The sequence below is a fragment of the Mytilus californianus genome, unplaced genomic scaffold (assembly GCF_021869535.1).
Source record: "Mytilus californianus isolate M0D057914Y unplaced genomic scaffold, xbMytCali1.0.p SCAF_10, whole genome shotgun sequence".
Taxonomy (NCBI): domain Eukaryota; kingdom Metazoa; phylum Mollusca; class Bivalvia; order Mytilida; family Mytilidae; genus Mytilus; species Mytilus californianus.
In genome coordinates, this window is record NW_026262582.1 from 9,210,523 (window position 1) to 9,229,684 (window position 19,162).

The 19,162-nt window shown below is 32.5% G+C and overlaps 1 protein-coding gene across 1 annotated transcript; it reads left to right on the top strand.

Moving 5' to 3' along the window:
- Nucleotides 1–4,420: 4,420 nt before the first annotated feature.
- LOC127718668 (uncharacterized) lies at nt 4,421–8,002 on the top strand. Its single transcript, XM_052224720.1, has 4 exons — nt 4,421–4,988; nt 5,674–6,051; nt 7,389–7,495; nt 7,958–8,002. The coding sequence occupies exons 1-4, from the start codon at nt 4,421–4,423 to the stop codon at nt 8,000–8,002; spliced, it is 1,098 nt and encodes a 365-aa protein (XP_052080680.1).
- Nucleotides 8,003–19,162: the final 11,160 nt, after the last annotated feature.

The window sequence follows — 19,162 nt, forward strand, 5'->3', positions numbered from 1 at the left end:
TCTAGAGGCGAACATTTAGAATTTTGCAATTCCCAGAGATTTATACAATATATTTAGCCCAACAACGGTCTGACTGTACATGAGTTGTCAATATTTACAAGCAAAGAAGAAAAAATCTGGCATTTAGACGAAATTTAACAATTAACAAATAAACATTTTATGACATAAAAAACGACATAAGACAGTACACGGTAAAACACAGGTACACAAATAGGTTGCGCTATTGATCTTTTTTATTTCAAATTTTTAAACTATCAACTTTTGTTGTTTATTTCTTACCTTTATTTTTGTCTTATGCTAATCAGTTTTTGAATTTTAGTTTATGTTTTTGTATGTTCCTTTTGTTAAGGAAAAACTACTTTACCGAAGTTGTAATCTCATACCGCGGTTAAGAAGACACAATTCAATCTAAAAAAAAAAATATTTGGGATGTCAAAATGTCACAATCTGAAAAAGTATACAATCACAGCAGTACATATCGGACGACAGTTCTGGAATCTCAAGACAATATACCGCCTAATTAGGTTTCCCTACTTACATGTTAAACGAATTTTTACACTGAATTTCAGTGATTGTATCGAAATTCAAACGTGACGCTATTTTTCAAATTATTCGGAATCTGATTGCCTATATTGTTTTATTGACGTCAACTTTGACTAGTCACATCATACTTCGTGATCAACTGTTGAGCGAGCACCTTATACTGATCAAACAAATTATATTCTAAAAAAAAATAATGTAATTCTTGAGTACATCTGATATTATTGATTCTGAAAACAAGCGTATTATGAACAGAGATCGATACAATGCATCTTTTAACTAATCAAAATGTATTACTTGTAAGTAAAAAAATCAGGGATTTCGTTACCAAGCGGTCCTTTAAACCTTTACTTAACTTTTCTAAATGCACAGATGTGGTTCGGAAGTTTGACTGTATTTGTCGATGACCTTAACGGGTTTCACTTCAGTCAGTACTTGTATCTCATATATCCCAGTGAACTTGACATTAAGGAAACTACTGATACTAGAAGGACTGCTTTATACCTTGATCTTTTCATTTATATTGACACAGATGGACGACTTCACACTAAAATCTATGACAAACGGGATGATTTCAACTTCCCTATTATCAATTTCCCATTTCTCAGCAGTAACATACCCTCTGCTCCGTCGTATGGTGTTTACATATCTCAATTGATACGTTATGCTCGTGCATGTTCACACTATACGGACTTCATGTACAGGAGTGTGCTCCTTTCACAGAAACTGCTCCAACAGAGTTATGAGGAGGAAAGATTATAAATGACACTCCGTAAATTTTATGGACACCATCATGAATTGGTTGATCTTTACGATGTGTCTGTGTCTTAACTAACTAACGACATTTTTACTTCGTCTTAGATTGTGGTTTAACATCTATGTCGTCTGTCTGCTAAGTACCGAACGTGACCTATTACCGAATATGACTGTTTTGCCGAGTGTGAATTTGCATTGCTATACGATGTGTCTCGGTATTTATACATCCAACATTCATGTATTTAGTTATGATGTTTCTGTTGTGGGTTCGGTTGGATATTATGTTATGTTTTATTGTTTGTGGTTTGAATTCTGTATTTTCGGTCGTTTCACATATGTCTTATTTGTCAGTACAGTCGAGTTAATTTCCATTTTCCGTGGATAAAGTATTGTGTTAGTCCAAATTATTATGACGTCATCACAACATTTATTTAAAACAACTTTTCAATACCGCCATAATCAAGATTATTGTTTGGACTAGTATTGCGAAAATAATTATATGAATTTCAAGATTATATACGCGTCACAAAATTACGTCACTGTTTGTTTTGTCCTGTGCTGTCGTTCATGGAAGATGTTCGTTGTTATTCTGAGGTTTACATGTTTTAACGACTATTATATTATTCATTTGTGCGTTTCTCTGTGCTGAGTGTTCTTGCGTTTGTTTGTGCTGTATGCCTGTCATAAAGTGTTGTCATTTTAGCGATATTTTTTAACATTGCCATATAAGCGGGAGGTTTGGCTAGCCATAAAACCAGGTTCAACCTACCATTTTTTCTTAAAATGTCCTGTAACAAGTCAGGAATATGGCAGTTGTTATCAAATAGTTCGTTGCTATGTATGTTGGCGTTTGTTTTTGTTGCAGTTCAGTATTTCTGTTGTTTTGTTGTTTTCCTCTTATAGTTGATGTGTTTCCCTCGGTTTTAGTTTGTAACCCGGATTTGTTTTCGCTTAATCGATTTATGACTATTGAACAGCGGTATACTACTATAACAGTTGTCTTTATTTATACGGTTCTATTTGTTACGATGATTTTGTTTATAGATCTGGTAAATTTGAAACGAGCTTTGTTGACTTAATCATCTTTTTGAATAGCTTATTCATGAAGGTTATTAATTTGATACCGCAATTAGATTTTTTACATAGTATTTAGTGGTACTTAGATTTGTTTTGTTATTAATAAATTTAAACAGGACAACATTTATGTAATTGATATCACGACTTGTATATGCAATCGACACGTGTTTTGGCATGGCACAAGGTCATGCTTTTATGACGTCTTCAAACTAACAATTAAGATGGGTGTTGCGGAATATTTTTGTTCCGAAGGGTTATGATTGTAGTCTAGGTGTAATTTGCTTTGAACTAGCCTTCAGTTACTATGATTACTTTTAGATCGGTAATTTTTGTCTTTTTATTTGTTTTTGGTGTTTTGTTAAATTAAGACATTTCCATGAGATTATTTCTACAGTTTGTTCCTATTACCTACTGTAACAATACTGTCCCAGGTTAGATGAGGTTTGAATGCTGCTTGCAAGCACGTTTGACCCCGCCACAATATGTATGCGCCTCTTCCAAGTCTGAACCTGTATATGAGTATTTAAAATAAAGCTGAGAATGGAAATGGGGAATGTGTTAAAGAGACAACAACCCGACCAAATAGCAGAAAACAGCAGAAGGCCACCAATGGGTCTTCAACACAATGGGTCTTTTGTCGCTGTCAGCCATATCATGTGTCTTGTATTATTATAGAAAGAGCCGTTGGTTTTCTCCTTTGAAATGTTCACAATTTTTCCCGCCTAGCCTAAATAACTTACTTAAAGTGGTAAACGTGTGATCATTGTTGAAGGCTATACGCTGATCTATAGTTGCTTACCTCATCTGCATTTGGTATTTGTTGGATAATTGTATCATTGGCAATCATGCTACAGCTCCTTAGTGTTATATCATACATCTTTATTTCTAGATGGTGCTAATTTTATGATCAGATATTTATTTATTTTTCAGACGTATTGATAGATTACATATTACACGATAATAAAATTCAACATGTTCAAAGAAATATTATAACATGTTTCTTTTTATATTTAAAGGTTTTACATTATCAGAAGTAGCAATTAGTAGATCTTTACGGCAATCTGAAGGTAAGTCACGAAACATGAACGACAACGCTGACAATTGGAGAGGAAAGTTTGTAAGTGACATTATACCAGATGAATCCGTTGAAATGTGATTTCATCAAATGAATCATCTGTTTTTTCCAAAACAACTAAAACAAACTTTCTAAATTAGGTATGGCTATTATGCATAAGATGCTATTTTCACACTTTCACGTTAGCAATTATGAGAACAACTTGAAATTAATCACATTGGCAACATAATAATGAGGATTGCAACTTTCAACTAGGGGTTTAACGGATCGTGTATTAGACACCTTGTAAATGCATATACATGGCTGTATGTACATGTTCTTGTACTTTCATGAACTGATGAACATTCAGTAATGATATCAAATCATGGTGAAATATGCAAATCAATGGAGAGGATAATTATTTGCATTCATGAACAATATAAAATTGACAATTCGTGATAGACAGAAGAGAAATATTTTATTCAGGTATGGCTATAATAAAGTAAAATATACAAAAACGAAATTACATACATTTATCAGTTTCAGGCGTCATATTCAATAATCCTACCAGAAGTATGTGACCCTGTTTGAGAGTCAAAACAAATTCTTTTTTTAGAAGAGTTATGATTTTAGTCTTTCAAATATATTTTATTCTAAAAATGAATGATATAAGTTCATGGTGCTTCTAATACCATTTATTCTACAAAAAAGTGCTTTTCGAATAAAGGATGATACAATTCATCTTTTGAACTGAAAAAAAAATTATCCGAATCGAGATGGTGAACTTGAAGTAACGTGGTATGAAATTTGTATCATGAGTTTTAAATACTTTTCAATGATTAAATGGTGTTAAAGTTAAAAGCGAAGTATACTTTTAGGATTTTATAAAATATTTAGTTTATGATATACCATATATTCATTCATTCACGTATCAAAAATTGTGTTTTGCATTTACAATTATCAGCAGAAGTCATCTCTAGTTCTTTGCCAAAAATGGGAGGCACGTCATATGGATTCGAACTGGACGGTAAGCTGACAGATCGAGATGAAAAAAGTTCTGATAGACTAGCTAGTCAAGACTTTACGTCTGAAAATCTGTTATCTTCAACTACAGATTCAGCCCATTGCATAACATTTTTGTCATTGAAAGAAAAAACCCTCGCAAATGATCTAGATATAATTGATAGAATTGAAATTGTGAATGATGTCTTGCTTGAACATGGAAAAATAAATAGAGATGAGGTCATTTACATTCGTTCTGAGAGTGATGCAGGCCTTGTCCAGGATAAATGTTTAAAAAACCAATATTATAGTAGTACCTTGGATGATATTAGAAAGGCAGATGTATTTATAGAGAAGCAAACTAAAACAAAGGCAACAAAAGAAAAATGTCCTGTCATACCTAGGGAATCTACTGACGAAATACAGCGAAGAGCCAAACTAGTAGTTACTCCTCTGATAGACCGGTTGGAAACTATAGAAAACAGTTCAGATGAACATATGGTTCCACTAAAGGAATCACCTGTTTCTGCAAGAGAAAAGGGAGAGTTCTCTCGTGCAGGTATGTTTTCATAATGTATATTCACGTCATATGAACAGTTATGATCCCTTATACAGATATTCGAAACATACTTACTTAAAATCTGTACAAATGTTGGTTAAACGTTTAAGCATTCTATGGCGGTAGCAACTGTGGAGCAGGATCTGCTTACCCTTCCGGAGCACCTGAGATTACCCCCAGTTTTTGGTGGGCTTCGTGTTGCTTAGTCTTTTTCTATGTTGTGTCATCTGTACTATTATATGTCTGTTTGTCTTTTTATTTTTGGCCATGGCGTTGTCAGTTTCTTTTCGATCTATAAGTTTGACTGTCCCTCTGGTATCTTTCGTCCCTCTTTTTTAAAAATGTCACAAGTGGGTACACATGAAACATTTAGAAAAGAAAAGATCTTCAGATGTTTTTTACTAAAATATTGATATTAGACATTTATTTTGTATTCAGCCTTTCTATCCTATTGACAAGAAAATTGCGATACGAATGGAGTATTTCTTTCAGACTGGATTCAAATTAATTGTTTGTTTCCAAAATGTTCAAAACAAATACAAAGGAAAAAAGTTTGCTATAAATCATATATTATAACATATAATAAGAAATGTTTCTCTTTCATTCTGTTGATCTGCTTTTTCTAACAAAATTTGATCATACTTAAGTCATGTATATAGATTAAACGTTGTGTTTTTAATTGTAGAAAGTCATTCAAAATCACACATCAAATCTCATGAAATTAGTACTACTACTGAAGTAGTTAAAGATCATGGCATCATTGACAAGTTAAAGAAGATATTTGGTGTTCAAAAAGATGTGACGGAAATAAAGGTGTCCATGACAAAAGACAGATTTTTGAAGGAATCGGTGAAAGCTGGAAAGAAGAAATTACACCAGAAAAAAATAGCTCCAGTTATCATTTGGGATTTTGGAGGCCAAGATGTCTTCTATAGCACCCACCAAACATTTCTTACGTATCGAGCCATTTACTTGATAGTATTAGATGGTAGTAGAACCCTTGATGATCCATGCCCGTTTGAACAATATCTGCCTGGAAAGAGTGGAGGTAAAACTGCACGAGGTAATGATATTGTCGTAAAGAGGTTTTAATGTATATTAATCAGATTGCTGTCAAACAATCTCAGTTTTGAATTTATATAATTGATATTTATCGAAGATAAACATTTTAATTTTGTGATAACACAAAACGAAATTAAAAGATTATCTTTGAGAATATAATGTAGCAACACATACATGCTCATGGTTCATTTGGTTTCTTTTTTCCGGTAGATGTGTCTATGCCTGAAATCAATAGAGACATGTATTTAGCGGTCTAAGATCTTTAGATATTAGAATAGTTATATGATTTGTAACCTAAAATATTGGGTCTATTCACAAATGCGATATGTTGACTAAGTATCAATTTGCACGGCTTGTAATACATACATATCAGTAGATGCTTACCATATCGTCCCCTCATGGTCTCGATTCCTTTGAAGTTGATACTATACACTCAGTTTTTGTTTGTTACCGTAATTTATATCTTTTAAATCGACTTATGAGATTTGAACTTCGGTAAATAACTGTTGTCCAAATTGCATAAAGGAAGTGGAAAAAAAGTTCACTTCCCTTCCACTATTACAAAAATGATAAAGAATTGATTCACAATGGCATTTATTAAAAATACAGGTATCAATTAAGACCATTAGAGCAAACTCCATATCTAGGTTAATATCGAGGGGAAACAAAATAGAGAAATTTTCAAATTGATTATGTTTAATATAATTTGGTTCTCCTTATTTCTGCAGCAATTATATAACAAATTATAGAACAAACAATTGTCGTGGAACCTTTATGTTATGTTATGTGTACATTCTTCTTGACCTTATGCGATCTTACATTACCTTATTACTTTACAAATATATACAATTGGATTGAAAACTAAACTGTTTTTCAAAATATCGGTCTTTAAATGTGTTAGATCATGATTGAGGGTATCGTTATTAATGATTCTTTAACAGTTTATAAGTTACATGAGAAATTGTTTATTTTCCTATAATCAAATTAAAATTAAAAGTAATACACACGTTAGCCTTGTTTAAGACTTCTGTCATTAAGACAGTATTATTATTATATCATTTAAAATGTTTTCTTACCAGGTTTGACATGGTATTATGATGAACAATGCCGTTTTGACCAAGTACAAATTAATTCGTAATGTATATATTAATTTGATATTTGCCATACTCATATAAACTGCTTTTTTAGAACATAATGAATTGTACATAAATACATTTACATCACCATTCTAAACTTTCTAAAGATTTTTGAAGATGGCGATAATGAGTTAGTGTAAAACTTCATTAACATGTGTGCTATTAAAAGTGCTGAGGATATCATTTCACTATTTCTTTCTAGATTACCTTAGATTTTGGATAAATACCATAGTAACATATTGTAAAGGAAGTGGACCAGGATTTCCTAAAATCATGATTGTCTTAACTCATAAGGATAAATTAGAAGCTGTAAGTATGAATTTTTTTGAGTTCATATAGCAACAACAACAAAAGAGGGGTGATATATCAATATTGATAACAAAATGTGGCCACTTCTTTATTTAAGAAATGAATGCTTCTTTTTGTACTTTTATTGCGATGTAGAAGTGTTGACCGAAGCACGTTTTGTATGAAGCGCGGAATTGATGTTAGCCAATCAAACCAACGGATTCTCGTGAAACATAAATGTTATGTAATTGTTGTGTCCTGCAATATCCAAAGACTTTACTTTTTAAATAAATAATGTTCGTTTGAAAAGAATCACAGCTACTTTTTTCTAGCTTTAAATCTTAAAAATAATAATGAATGTACATGATATATCAGAAAAAGAAAACGATGTATTTTGATTTTTACAGCTAATCAGTTTGAGAGTGAATATATCGTAATGAATCAGGTTTTAAAATTATTACTATTATTAGCTATTAAATTTAGAGAATTAACCCAAAACGTTCATCAGAAAGTACGAAGACCTTATAGACAAATATTCAGTGTCTACTTCAAAAATAATACCAGATGATCTTAAAATATAGATTTGAGGTGCTTTAGTTGTGTATCTTGTTATTTACATTTCAAGTTTCCATTTATTTGTCTTTGAACTGTTATGTTTTTTTTTGCTTGTATGCCTGATGGCGTGACTCGGTATTTGTACATCCAGCAATCAGGTTTTTAACTTTGTGCGTTCCTTGTTCAGGTGGGCCCAGATGTGCGATTCGGACGCAAGAGTTTTTTTTTCATGGATTATTTACCAAATTTTGTCATTATAACGGAGCTATTATCTACTGTCATAGAAGTTGCAGGTTTAGGTAGCTATACGAAACCAAGAGTAACCCACCATTTTCTCAGGACAATTTCAGTACCAAGTTAGGAATATTCGAGAAAATTCCTGTACCAGGTCAGAAATATGACAGTAGCTTTCCATTATTCCGTTGATTGTTGTAGTGTAACGTATGATTTTTTTCAGTTTTGATGGACTTCCTCATTTTGGAGATCGGTATCTTTGTAAATACTTTATTATAATCCCGGTTACATTTGGCGCCCAACAAAAAAAACCCATGGTAGTTAGAGAGGGTATCTAGCTAGTGTATGTGTGTAATGGTATGACGACTCTTGAGGTGGGGGGAAGTGTGACGGGATTGCTTCCCTTCATTAGTAGATACTTAGTCAGCCGTAAGCAGTTGAGCTAAGGAAGTAAGGAAGACAAGCGATTTTGTAAAAAGTATCATGCTCTCCGGTTACATTTATTTTTGATGTTGTTATTGTTTCGGTTAGATAATGTGTTATGTCTTATCGTTTGTAGTCCAAATAATTATAAAATTGCCTTTCAATACCATCATTGTCATGAAAATTGTTTGGACTGGTATTGTGAAAATAATTGTATAAAGTTCGAGATTGCATGTTCGTTACGTAAGTGCGTCACTGTTTGTGATATCCTGTGGTGTTTGTCGTTGATGGAAGATGTTCGTTGTTGTTCTGCGGTTTGCATGTTGTCTCGACTATTATATTATTTGTTTGTTTCTCTGTGATGAGTGTTCTTGCTTATGTTTGTGCTGTATTTCTGTCAATTAGTGTTGTCATTTCAGCGATATTTTTTAACATTGTCATATAAGCGGGAGGTTTGGCTAGCCATAAAACCAGGTTTAACCCACCATTTTTTTCTTAAAATGTCCTGTACTAAGTCAGAAATATGGCAGTTGTTATCAAATAGTTCGTTTCTATGTATGTTGGCGTTTTTTTTTTGTTGCACTTCAGTGTTCCTGTTGTTCCTTTGTTTTCCTCTTATAGTTGATGTGTTTCCCTCGGTTTTAGTTTGTAACCCGGATTTGTTTTCTCTCAATCGATTTATGACTTTTGAACACCGGTATACTACTGTTGCCTTTATTTATGCAATTCAGTAAGCTTATTCTCCTTCCAAGAAACGCTACGTCTTCTTGAAGCTAACTAAATAGCAATGAACTGGGCTAAAACATACGTTAGTTGTACTAATTGCTTAATGTGTCGTTGTATATGAATTGTTGATTATATTCAGAAAATACGGAATAGGAGTCCGTGGCAAAACCCCTAAAGCATCATATATAATCAAACTGACGTGTTTAAGACAAATGTATTTGTCGACTCGAAGAGACCAATCAGAGACTACAGACACAATTATGTCTTAGTATGCCAAACGCGTATTTGGTCTACATCGGACTCATCAGTTGCGATCACATGAAAGAAGAATAGAAAAAAAAAACAAGTAAGAAGTTAATGAACATAAACAATTAAAAAAATCCCAAAAAGATGCCAAATACGGCTACGGGTAGACCATTCTTACCTGATGGAATAATCCAAATTGTTGTAAGCAATTGATAATACAAATGACCGTCAATATCATGTCATGGTGCTGATTTCAAGGCTGGTGATACATTCGGGGATGACATTTCAAGACGTGCGTTTTTCCTGCATGAGACTATTTAGTGACGCTGGAATCAAATTAGTTGTAACAGTTCCTCAACAAATAAGTACTTCATTTCGTCAAAACTTAAGTGGAGATATTACAAAATAAATAACTGAAAATCAAAGAAAGAAAAAGATATTTTATGTGAAATTATATGATCTGTGACAGCCTTTGATTTGTGAGATCATGCGAAAACCTTTAAGTTTCTTCTAACACTTTTTAGAATTGTTTATGCTTAACCAATATTTGTTCCTGGTTAATCTATAACGCTTTACTTCAAAATCATTTGATCATACAACACTAGTTCTTTGTCACCACATGTAGACCAAAATCTCATTTAACTCTTATTTTTTGTGGCCATTTCCTGTTCCTCAATCAAATTATTTCGGTATTCCTTGGTTTATCACACCAACAATTGTTAAGTTTGTCTTTAAACTCATTTGTTTAGAAGTCTATTTACAGGAAACGTGCACTGATAGGTATTCACTATTCTTAACCAATATGTTAAATTCATTAATAAAATCTATGACTAGATGAAGCAGCGTGAGCCAAAAAATAATGCAAAACAATTCAAAACCTCTTTCCTGGTATCTTCAAAATTAAGTCACCCTCCTGGAACTAAAGAACAACACAGACGGAAAGCTTCAATAAACATCATTGAGGAAAATATTAAAATTTGGCCATGTGTCAAATAATACCTTTTTTTATTTTAAATATATTCTACAGGTATGAGTTTACTTTGACATAATTGTTTCCCTATAACACGTTTTGATGAAAAGGATCGGCATTGCAGAGATGACACGCTGTCATTTTAGCTTTTGAAAACGGATAAGGATACATGTATTTACATTCGATCTACTTTAAAGTTTTCACAATTCTGCACTTGAAAGTTGTATCAAGAAGAAAAATCGTATAACTTACAAATACGCATCACTTAACATTCGTTTTAGCCTTAAAAAAAATTTAAATTATTGTCTGATTGTTTTCCGGGCGAATTTGTATTAGTCAATAACAACTATAAAAGAATTATATTAGAATATTTCGCGAGTTATAGTTGAGAACCAGATAACATACACACAATTTTAAAAGTTTTGTGCGATTGTTCATTTTAAAGATCCGTAAGTAAAGTCAGGTTTTGGAAGACATTTAAAGGGTGTCAATGAACAAAGATACAAATTAAGGCTTTAGAAATCAATCTATTATCTTTCAATGGATTTCTTTTGTTTAAATTCAACTTGATATCCACCGGTCTTTTTTAACACGGGTTAAAAATGTTGATTTGCCTTTGTCTAAGCATATTAAAAAAAATCTACATACACTGCTCTTGACGATTGTTAAGGCCAAGAAAATATATTTGATGCTTGATTAGTAAATAAGAATTTGAATATATATATATACAAATTTTTGCACCTTATGTTTGCGGTATACCATCTTTTCCGCAAGTTTATTGTTTTCTGTTTGGTATATTATTAATAAATTAAGATCCATTTTTACATCTGGTGATCTGTTTATTTGGCAATCGCCATGGCAGTCAGCAGGGTTTACGAACATCCGTTGTTCGACCTGCTAGTCAAATGCGTTTTATAATATACTTAAAATATACTTTTTCACTTTTTTGGTCTTTTGGAAAATGTTGTTTGTGCTGTATTTAGACCACTCTACCAAGAAATTTGTTTTGCATGCACACGTATAAAAATTGCGGTTTTTATCCAACGCAATCATAGGTTTGAACGTTGTTTTCAACTTAGACTTGTATATATATATACAACTCGTCTAAACATCAGCCCAACAATGTTAGATCTGTAAATTTGCTTTCGCAAATTTTTTGTTCTTCCCTCGCCGGGATTCGAACTCATGCATATACGATTCGTCTAAATAACAGCCCAACAATGTTAGATCTGTAAATTTGCGGGAGCAAATTTTTTTTCTTCCCTGGCCGGGATTCGAACTCATGCTATTGAGATATCGTGGCACCAATATATTTGGTGCCACGATATCTCAGTAGCATGAGTTCGAATCCCGGCCACGATATCTTAGTAGCATGAGTTCGAATCCCGGCCACGATATCTCAGTAGCATGAGTTCGAATCCCGGCCAGGGAAGAACAAATATTTGCTTACGAAAATTTACAGATCTAACATTGTTGGGCTGTTATTTAGATGAATTATATATACAGAATGTGTTTCCAGCCTTGTATCACCATTACTGGTGATCCGATGGATAAAATCTGTCATAGAGTTGTCATTGTTTCAGAAGTACTTATATATATACATACGATATATACTTCATGGAAACAGTTTTGTTTTATCTATGTATATGACTGAATTAAAACGAGGAATATTGCCTCATTGATATATACCGGAACACCCCAACCCATTAAAACATATTTTTATTTAATTTTTATAGTGATTTTTAGACGCAATGCCCTCGCGTGAAGTTAGAGTGGTCACATATTAAAACAAAGTAAACAGCTCATTATAATTATTCCGATACGAAGAAAAAGACAACGGTTGTATTTACAATATGAGTTGTGAGTGAAAGAAATTGTTTAACGCATTCCTTGAACCTACTAAACATAAAAAGATGAATAACATTAGAATGTCAATTGGAACTATTTGAGTTAAAAAAAATGGAGAAATTAAATTCTTCCCCAACACAAATTAACATAGAACAAAAAACTGGTAAAGAAATGTTGTATCGATTTATTTAAAAAATGCAAATTAACAAAACTCAAGACTGTTTGTTTACAGAAAGAAATTGAACCAAGACGACAGCAAATGTTTCATGATATAGAGAAGATGTTTATTGGAAGTCCATTGCAGTCTCATTTAGTCATTAAAGAGCAAATTTTTGTAAATGCAAAAAGCAAACGTGATCCGGAAATGGCGCAAATCAAAAAGATCATAACTGAGCAAGCCATGAAGCAACCGACATGGGGTCAGAATCTTCCCAAATGCTTTATTCCTCTTGAATGGGAATTTGATTCACTTCTAAGTCGTAACATTCCTTTGATAACAATGAAGCAAATGGAAAAGATGAATTCCCTTCAACCTGTTAGACCATTAACTGAACAGGAATTGAAAGTATTTCTAAAATTTCAGCACTCTGTTGGACGCATCTTATACTTTGACGAAGCCAATTTGGATCAACACATCATTATTTCACCGACACACCTGATTGATGCCTTCAAATCGATTGTTACTGATAGGAAATTCTGTGAAGGTGACAGAATGAGGCAGGAATCTTGGGATTTGATGAGTAAGAAAGGCACAATAGAGAAGATGTCTATAGAAGATATCTGGAAGAAGAAAAGGTACAATAAATTTCAAAACCATAAGGAATATTTATTGGGAGTCATGACACATCTTGATATACTGGTTGAACCAAAACGATATGATAAGACACAAAAACGTATACCATCTGAATTCTACTACGTGGCCAGCATGGTTAGAAGCAATGACACAACTGGTTATCTTATGTCGCCGACATTCACTCAGAGTAATATCGCCATAGCTTTTAGTCACTCTTCCTCAATGATACCACCGGCTTTATCCTTTAGGTTCATCAGTTACTGCTTGAGTATTTTTGCACTGAAAAAATACGGAAAGAAGGACGATGAAATGCTATTTCATCGGACAGCTGTATTTAATATTGACCAATCTCTAGATATGTGTGTTAACTGTGATAATGAGATAATCGTTGTCCGTCTTGTTCACTTGAGGAATCGAACACTTATTATGAGAGATCTTGCATCTAGTATTCGTGAATGTTTAGCTGTTGCACTCGAGAAAATAAGTCAGCTTTACGTAAAGACCAGCAGTACAGATTCTGTTGCCAGCAAAGGCTCTTTCAATCTGAGTTTGTGTTGCAGTTCATCTGATGATCCTTGTCTCTTTTCAATGTCGACACTTCAAGAACAAGATGGTTCATGGATATGTCCAAAACACGGAATTGAGCACACCAAAGATATGATGTCGTCGTGGGCAATACACAAGGTAAAAACAAGTAAATAAACTAGACAATAAGTTGTATGAATAGTTTTAAAAACTTCTGCTTTTTTTTAACTTTGTATGCATATCTGTACAATCAATTATTTACAAAACTTTAATTCTTTACGTTATAAATGTGTTTTGAATAAACCATTAATACTTTGTACATTTCAATTGTAATATTGAAAAGTTAAAACGTAACAGAGAATTTACAAAAATTGTAAATCCATAGCAAATGCAAAAGAAAATTTGCATTTTGCTATACCTATCTTACACTTTAAACGTGTCGTGTTTATAAAAAAAAACATTAAAGATACCTGGCTTGTAATTGTGTACGCCACACGCGCGTTTCGTCTGCAACAGACTCACCAGTGACGCTCGAAACAAAAAATGTAAAAGGCTAAATAAGATACGAAGTTGAAGAGCTTTCCGGAGACACATTTTCGAAGGGTTTTGCCAAATACAGCTAAGGTAATCTATTCCTAGGGTAGAAAATAGTATTTCAACCAATTCAAAGTTTTGTGAGTAGCTAATTTTTAGATATGATCATATTGATGACTATCCATGTCATCATAAAAGTGCCATGGCCTCAATATTAATATCTTGCAACATATAAATAAAAGAATAATGTTTTAATATTTTAACAAATTTATTCTAATAGCGTAGCACTTTACTATAATGTCATTAAATATACAATGTATACATGATCCAATTTTCTGTATAAATACTGTTTCATCGTGGCACATGTTTGTTCTCTCAATATTACGATAGATATACATGGTATTTTTAAACAAACAGACTATAATGTATCTCCGGGACACGTGTAATATCTCTCAATATTAGGATAGATAAACATGTTTGATAATATTTGTTCCATCGGGATATTCTAAACAACAACTCTGTCAATAATCTTATCTTACCTCCTATACATTTCTAGGAATAGTGTATATGTCATATGGGGTTAGTAGGCTGGGCTTATTTTAATACACGGTTAGTAGTGGTGTAAGTCCCTTTAAAAAAACAACACGGTGTTGAGGAAAAATCTGAAAGGTTTCAACAGACGAAGAAATTGACGATGAACGATTAAAAATAAATTCTTAAAACACATTTAAAGCTAACAAGTTTTTATTGTTGGCATTTTTTTGTATAGACCAATGGAAGTAGGTTCTTAATACTAACGGTATTGAAGACTTGATCACTTTGATAGGCCACTAGACTACATACCACATGTTAAGATAATCGGTAAGATAAATTCGTTACACAGTGTGCTAGTGATCTAATACGATATATATATTGGGTCAGTAAATTCCATATGGGGATTCGAGCTTCGCTCTTACGGACCGCATATATTTCGTATTAGGTTACTAGCACACTATGTAACTAATAATAAAGTCATATGACGGTACCCAAATTTTAGAACTAGAAGATATGAGTTGGCCTCTTGATTTCGAAAATTTAAAAAAATATATATTACAGATTTACCATCCTTCAGATGTTGAAAATATATAAGTATGTAGGTATATATCAGTATACAAAAATTGTGTCTTAAATATTTGCATAAAGACTTCCAACCTCTTGGATTGTGGGATCTTGATAGTAATGTTTGTATATATCCAATGCCCTACTCAAAAAAGATATTTTGTTTCAAGATGTATTGAACGAAAACTTTGGCTCATATACATGTTTTCAAAAACTCATAATTATTTTAGGATCTGGTAAATCGTTCATTGCTCCGGAATCCTGAATTCATTTTCTACTTTTGATCTTACTAAATCATTAGTCTTCTGTTAAGTGAGTTTCGTTTTTTTTTTGCCAAAGTGTTGTGTGTCATTTTATTTTAGTACCCTTTTGTTTCTTCTTACTTTTATAACTCATTGACTTATTTGATTGTAATGTATATTTCAGGACGAAACTCAATGTGGAAAAGGATGCCCAGGTGATGTATATTTTGTATGACTAATCTATCGCATGATTGCATCCAAGGATTTTAATGCTGTTTTTTAATCTTGTGTATAGAAATAAGGAGATGCTGAACTATCGTCAATGAGACAATTATCTTTAAGAGACTAAAGGATGAAAAGGTTAAGAACAATGGTTCTCCAAGAGGTCTTCAACAATGATCAAAACTCAAACTTTATAGTACATTTTAAAAGGCCCGGCATGACAAAATGAAAGACAAAAACATTTTGTTTTATCTGTTACTGTTTGAAATCAAGTATCTCTTAATACGCCAATGCATGATTTGAATGACAGCGACCACTTTCTATATACGTATGTGGAGTTATACTTCAGAACGATAGGTCTTTATTTTGAAGAAACAACCCGAACGATACCTTGTTTCCTTGAAATGTGCTATAGGGCATAGAATAATGACTTGTGTTAGGTCATAATTTACCCTGGATACAATGACAACAACTGGTTACGTATTACATTTAATTGCTTTGTGTTGTGTCCAAACGTTATTTTACTGTACAATTTCCATTGTTAATATTTAATGATTTAAAGCAGAAACAACCATTTCCTCCAATTATAAGACTGAATTCTGGTTTTAGCTACAAACTTTCTAATTTTCAATGAGGGAACCACAACACAATTTAATGAAGGCGGGGGATTTATTATGTGATCCTCATTCTCAATTCTTGAAGAAAAAATGTGTATTGCAGACAAAAGAGAGCAAAATTATTCTGAATAATTTATTGTTATTCTTGTTTATCTGTATATCTGCAGTAAATGGCATGACACCAGAGAACAAAAGCACCACTTTATACAAACTTATTAAAACCTTTAAAATGCATTACTAGTATCTATAACATATCTATTCTTTAGGTTTATCAGTTTTTATCAATTCATGCAAACCTTTATTTGAAATCAGTTACATTTTTTTAAAGGTACATAAAGTGATCTATAGAAAACTACGTTGTGTATGCTAAATAAAAGAGAAAAGTTTGAAGACTTTACAAATCGGCATTTGAGAGCATTTAAAAAAAAGGGATTAACCTTTTCTTTTGTTTAACAACTACGAAAATTGACAAACTTTTATGAAATCGATATTTACGCTCAAAGCCTTCATTCTAATCATGCCAATACCGATGCAGTTGCTAATTTAGTACCATCGGCAATTGTCATATTCCGTGTTTGGAACAGACCGTTTTTAAAGAACACAATGGGTTTAACCTCGTTTAAAGCTAGCTGTAATATACACACAAGTTAACATTCTTTAATATGAAAGTTGTACCAAGTTTTTTATAGAATAAAATATTCTTCAATCGTGTTGCCTATGCAGCTGCAATTTAGAAGAGACAATGACATATAATACTGTGGATTCATTTATTTTCGTGTGTACCAATTTTAGTGGATTAAGGAAAAGTTACATGTTCGTGGATATTTGATTTCGTGGTTTTGCGAGAGTCTGCATACAAGCCTATAGAAAATTTATCATTCGTTGAACATTTAATTTCGTGGTTCACTTTTACCCACGAAATCCACGAAAATTGGTATCCAACGAATAATAATGAATCCACAGTATATAGAATTATCATAAAGTGTGATCAGATTTATGTCCTTTCAACATGTGTTTCTATAATAAACTCCACCAAATATCATAACCAATTGCTTGATTGTGAAAGATACACTTATTCCTACCCACAGAGTAATAGTATTATATGACTTTGATGAATCTGTTGACTACTATCTCCTACTTATGGAAAACCATTAGTGGTAATGCTCGTTCAATTAATTAGAGTTTTACATTTCATTATAAGACAATATACAGTCCCGTTTACATATTGATAATCTTTGACTCTATGAACATTTCAGTGACCGATACTGAGTTCTTAGAACAGACTCCTTCAGTTATTCACCTACGTCGATTGTCAATGCAGTACAGCATAAATGAAACCAAAGAGTTGGCAATTCATCTTGGGATGGAATATCAAACATGGGATGATCTGTATGTAACATTTGGAGAGGAACCAGAGAGATTAAAATTTGAAGCACTCCTAAGATCCGTCCAGTGTTCTAATTTAACATTTAATAACATCAGAAAAGCGGCTGAAGTTGGAAAAATACAGACCATACACTCTCTTTGCAAGGTGAGTTATATTTATAGTCGTTCATATATTCTTCCAATTTGAAGATATTATTTGTAACTATCGAATAATTTTTACAGACAATTGCTTTAAATGAAAGTTTGCTTTGTAAGTTGTTTACACATGAATTGCACAGGGAAAACAAATCCAATAAAATTGCAGACTCCATGTTTTATTGTCTGAGATGTTGATTTTTTATTTTCATTTCATTTAGGTGGTTAGAGACAATCTTACAGAGTTCGGTAAGTTTAACAATATGAACAATAGATTGGAGATAAAAAGAATAATTGTTCTTTTAATTTTTTTAATGACAACATTTATGTAAGTTTCGACAAAATAGTTTATCGACAGGTCGTAGGTATTTCTTTTGGCGCCAATTGCGCCCCTTTAAAAGCAAACTTGTTTCTGTACCGTTTTGAAACACAGTTTATGGTAAAACTCAGTAAAGACTCGTCTAAATTCAATTTCACTGATAAATTCAACAACACTTTCTATTATCTTCATCGTATTGTTTCGTTCAATAATCAATGATTTTAAATACACTGCAGAAATTAAACCAAAGGCACTGTCTTATATAAAATAAATAAAATATAAACTGTAATTACTGCCCTTTTCTAAATGTCCAAATTTTAGTTTTACACGAGAAAATGTACACACAAATTTACGACAAAAGGGATAACTTTTCGTTCCTATTGTTAGTTTTTTTTGGGACGGTGATGTTCCTTTAACACCATCTTACGGTGTTTATATATCCCAACTTGTTCGTTATGCCCGTGTCTGTAGAGACGTTTTGCATTTCAATTAACTTATTTTATGTGTTACTAGTAAATAATCAAGTTGCACAAAGCTTTTGCAATTTAAAAGGAGACAATGAAATATAAGCGAATACTATTTACATTCACAAAAAAGTAAAATAACAAAAATACCGAACTCCAAGGAAAATTCAAAATGGAAGTCCCATTTCAAATGGCAAAATCAAAAGCTCAAACACATAAAAACGAACGGAAAACAACGGTCCTATTCCTGAATTGTTACCGACATTTCCTTAATTAGAAAATGGTGAATTAAACCTGGTTTTATAGCTAGCTGAACCTCTCACTTGTATGACAGTCGCATAAAATTCCATT